A 4994-nucleotide genomic window follows, 5' to 3' on the forward strand; every position below is an offset into this window, starting at 1 on the left:
TGACATCACTACGCCATAGATTGGATTCCGCAACCCCAATAAACCATTACTAAAGGCCAAAAAAGCGTTGCTAAAGGCCGAAAAAAGGCTATGGCGACTCTTTTTCGGGGTTGCAATTTTAGGCGTTGCCATAGAATTTTTTGCAACCCCGGTGACACCTTATTGCAACCCTTGTTTATCCGTTACAGAAACGTGCTATTGCAACTTTAATGGGGTTACAATAGGTCTTGAAAAGTGTTACAGTAGGGTTTGGGCTACCAGTATAATATTTATGGGCCATATGTGGGGCCCTTTATCATCTATGTCAACACACCTATTGCAACACCTTTAATGTTGCAAAAAAGAATTTATCTGCATAATTTAGCACCCTATTGCAAAGTACTAATATGCTATTGCAACACCTGAGCTGTAAAAAAATGAATTATACTTTTCAAATACTTGATTTCCCATAAATTCAACAACATTCATAACCAATTCAATTCATCCAACCAGTCTTAACTACACATCCAACCATTACATTCTGTCCAACCAATAATTACAATCCATCACACCAAAATATAACTTAAGAAATACAAGTACTCTTGCTAAGAACTAAACGTGCAAGATAACGCAAAAGCATATAAGTCTTTGAAAAAAACATAGAAGAGAGATAACAAATGGTCCAAGTGCTTCGACCACCGATAAGAGGAGTACCATCAGCTCCTCCTGTGTCACCTGAAATTGTCCCACAAATCTGAGTCATGTCAATGTTCAACCCGGGGTTTGCTTCAAGTAATTTCTGCAGGACCTGTGTTGGATCAAGCAAACTTTTTCTAAGACATAAAAAGAGACTATCGTAATTAAAGCTTATGCTCTGCCCTTGTTTTTTATGGGCTCTTACCAGAGGTTTTAAACGTGTGATCAAGGATAAGAAGTACACACACGACCATCACGTCAAATATGGTCATCTTTCTCAAATATATTTCAGGTTTGGTACATGTTTAGTCTCTTTTTGAACGTTGAATAATAAAGTTTAGAGAACCTGAGAATATAGAGAATACTCAACTGTCAACACCTAAGGTAACTCAGCAAAGATTAGAATGGAGTTGGTAAGGTTTTTATTGATGATAATCGCAAGTCTCGTCCTGGTTTTGCACAACTCATGTGCTCATGTTGTTCATTACCAAGGTAACATCTAACTTCTACTAGCTAGAGCTTACTCCTCTTAGTCGTAGATACCTAAAAGATTGACGTAATATATCTTAGCTCATAAATATCAGTAATATTTGGTTAGTAGGCTTGTCAACAACCACAGTAACTGATTTATTGCTAAATAGTGCATAAAAACTTCACAATTAGTTAAAGTTACCTGTGCCTCTTCATTAGTACCGCTTGCAAGGGCTTCAAGAACTCTAATTCTTGACTGATATCTTTCCTCACGAGCCCTGAACAAGTTATTTTGCTGCCGTGCAGAATTCAATATAGTAATTAGACTCGAGCATTGAATATGAATTACAAATTTACAACTGACAGGCTCTGTTACATTACAATTCTTAAGTGGTCCATAATACAAACTTAATAACATTACAGTTCTTATGTGCTCTGCTTGAGTGGACATACGGCGCTCTATCTCTTGGATGACTTTCCTTAATAGGCATGCCACTCGCTCAGAAAACAAAACTGATATTAGAAAAAACACGAATGAGATATAAAACTAATTTTTGAAGACTTCTGATTTAAACACCTAAAAGAACAAAATAAAAACCAGCAAGTCACAAATCACAATGGTTTTCTGCAACGATATATAGTCTTCAGTAAAACCATTATCATTTCAAATATTAATATACAAGCTTAGGTATTGACAAAGTCACAACAAAAAAATACAGGTGTTATTTGTTAACCATGACTTCCATGTACTGCATAATTTTATGTTCATACAGAAAATTTTATTCAATTTCTTAGTTTGCCTGAATAAATTGGTTTTTCAACATAACCACAGCTGGATTGGTAGAAACAACTACACAAACACATACACATGTTTTTGTTAGAGAGAGAGAGAGTACGTGACATGATGGGATTAAGATCAGCATGTTGATATTGTGAGTTCGATGAACCTTTCCGTTTTTGCTCTTCCAATATTGTAGGTATATAATTTTCTCCGCATGGAGAAGAGTCACTGAGTCCATACGGATCTACTATAGGCTTCGATCCCTGGATGTTTGGGGAACCATAAGTAAGAAAAAATCGGGACAGAATTTAATGATAACAAAGATAGAGAGGGAGAATAACAAAATAAAACATTAGCCTATAGGCATCACGTTTAAATTTGTAATATAGGCAATAATACCAAGTTAATATAATGCAGATAATTTTACCTTTTGAAGATCATGAACTTGAAATCTAGGAAATGCCATCTGGTCAATAGCAACAAGAAACCTTCCAACATTTTCTACGCCCAATTTTGAAGGATGATCAGAACCTCTTAACTAACGACAAAATAAAAGTAGGGAGAGAACAATGAGAACCTAAATTATAAGAACAATACATGCAAAAAGGTAAAGTGAAATCATCTAACTACCTCGCTAACTGAACCAGGTCTCAATTTATTCAATAACCTACATAAAACACTACCATCAAGCAACAATGCTCTCAATTCATCATCAGAAGAATGTACGGGCAATTTCACATTAGAAAGTGTTGTATTAATCCACTCTATCAATGCTGCTCTCTGCATTTCTGCAAAATCAATTTGGAAAAAGACATCTAACTTATAAAAACAGAAAATCAGAGAATAATATAAGGCAAATCAGTATTTCACATTTCATTCTCACCATATTTAGGTGATGTAGATTCCAATACATCATTCCGATTCATTTTATGAATTCGCAGCTAGGATTCAATCATGCTATTACAGTACACATGCAGATAAATGATATTTTCAAGTAGAACAGCTATTGTATTATGCCTGACCAATTATAGGGACGAAATGGGCAGTGTTGCTCGTCAGCTTGCTATAATACAGATAAATATCATGGCAGCCAAGACTTTGGTATCTGCAGGGAAGTTCCAGTGATTCAGCTACTACCACCAATGCCAGACACCTACATCATCTAACACCCCGTATATTTCAACATTTACAGCAAAGTTGTTATCTGCAGGGACGTTCCAATGATTCACCTACTTTCAGCTCATTTATTATAACACTTCATTTGTTTTTCCTTTAGTATCAGATAATATAGTTTCTAGTTTCTGATATAGCTGTTCAAGATCAACAATAATTTGAGACTATTCTCCTTTCTGCTCAGAATAAAAGTATGATTTATATGACAAATGAATATCTAACTCAAAAAAATATCACCAGGAGGAAAATTCGATATATTCAAAAATTCGATAAAGAACTAGAGCACCCTTTTAATATTTGTAACACACCTCGAACCTAAATACAGTAGAAATGTTTATGTCATGATAAGAAGAAATGTAGTAAAACATTAATAATAAAAGTAGCAGTGGTTTATGTGAGGATGAAACTAATCATACCAACTCAACTTCATTTGTACTCAAAGAGAATATTGGTGCTGCAAAATGTACGTCAGCAGAGAAAGAATTATGGATCTTAATGATGAGACTATCCAAAACTTCCATTTCCTGCATAAAGTATGAACATACCAGGTCACTCAAGAGTATCAACACAACTACAAAATACGAATAAACACTTAACAATAGTAGTAGTTTTTATAAGCTTACCATCATCAGTGAACTCGACAAATTCAAAGCGAAGAGGGGAATTTGGATAACCACAGATAAGACAATTGACAACCTTGTATACAAAAAAAACATTTTGGGGATTTAATTAGGAATAATCCCCAAAATCAAATGCTTTAAGTCTTGAAAAATATAATCGAATTTTTTTGGCTATTACTCGATCAATTGGGTATTAGTTATTACTTAATCAATTACGAACTCACCACTACCATCTTGAAAATCTGTAAAAAAAGAAAAAATAACAAAGTGAAGGAGATGGAGAGAATGAAATACACGAAGCGAGATAGATAGACAGAGGGAGAGAGATACACAATAATTACACACATATCAAGTGAGGATTATACCTTAAAATCAAAATCAAACTGAAAGTTCAAACCCCAATTGAACCCTTGAATCCCAACTCACCTCGGACCATAATTTAGATGGAGGGATAAAGGTAGAAGACCTAATTTGGATAGAAAGAGAGAAGAAGATAAGAGTTAGAGTGGGGTGTACTGATTCCCCCTTTTTGTTTTTGGCTCTCAATGAAAATTTCATTTCCCGCCTTATACAAGACTTAGCCGCCCAGCCCCAACCCAAAATTCAACCACAAGGCCTAATATATTTAATTTTGCATTATTTAAATGAAATTTTCAATATTTTAGTCTATAATATTTTTTAAATTGCACATATTATATTTATTGTAATTAATTTATTATAATATATTTTCATAAATTCAAATATGTTACATACTTTGATTTTTTAATTAAAAAATTATTTTGGGAGAATTTAATCAATATTTTAAAATAATTATTGAAATTTATTTAATTAGTTTTAAACAAGTAAAAGAAATTTAATATTTATTAAATATTAAAAAAAATAGTTATTTTGCGTATATTTAATTTCTACAAAAGTCCATAAATTAATTTATTAAAATCACTTTTAAAAAAATAATAATTTTGAGTTACATTAAAGAATATATTTCAATTATTATATCATTTCTATGTTAATTATTAATTAGTTAAATTAAAAAATCATCTTTAATCATCTATGTCATTTTGGTAACACATTTTGACTATACTGCAATATCAAAAAATAGGGGTTGCGATAGAGATGGGTTTAGAAGGCTATTATTACACTTTTGTTTGCAACCCTAGTGTGAATGGTTACGGAATCCAATCTATGGCGTAGTGCATTTTCCCACAGGAATTGAGCAACTTGCTTAGTTGTAATCTTGGCCAAAGGCTTAGCTTCAATCCACTTAGTAAAGTAAT

At 33.0% G+C, this 4994-nt stretch overlaps 1 protein-coding gene across 2 annotated transcripts; it reads right to left on the reverse strand.

Moving 5' to 3' along the window:
- Positions 1 to 476: 476 nt before the first annotated feature.
- On the reverse strand, positions 477 to 4091 carry LOC141704119 (kinesin-like protein KIN-14K). Of its 2 annotated transcripts, none has more exons than XM_074507434.1 (8): positions 3724 to 4091; positions 3526 to 3624; positions 2558 to 2715; positions 2355 to 2465; positions 2043 to 2190; positions 1568 to 1659; positions 1349 to 1441; positions 477 to 714 (listed from the first exon to the last, which is right to left on the reverse strand). In XM_074507434.1, exons 3-8 carry the CDS (start codon positions 2711 to 2713, stop codon positions 592 to 594), a joined length of 723 nt encoding a protein of 240 aa, XP_074363535.1. In that variant the 5' UTR covers positions 2714 to 2715; positions 3526 to 3624; positions 3724 to 4091; the 3' UTR covers positions 477 to 591. The 2 variants fall into 2 exon arrangements, with proteins under 2 accessions (XP_074363535.1, XP_074363533.1); XM_074507432.1 differs by having other exon boundaries at positions 477 to 778.
- Between the last annotated feature and the right edge of the window lie 903 nt (positions 4092 to 4994).

This window comes from Apium graveolens, unplaced genomic scaffold (assembly GCF_009905375.1).
Source record: "Apium graveolens cultivar Ventura unplaced genomic scaffold, ASM990537v1 ctg7422, whole genome shotgun sequence".
In the NCBI taxonomy this organism is placed as follows: domain Eukaryota; kingdom Viridiplantae; phylum Streptophyta; class Magnoliopsida; order Apiales; family Apiaceae; genus Apium; species Apium graveolens.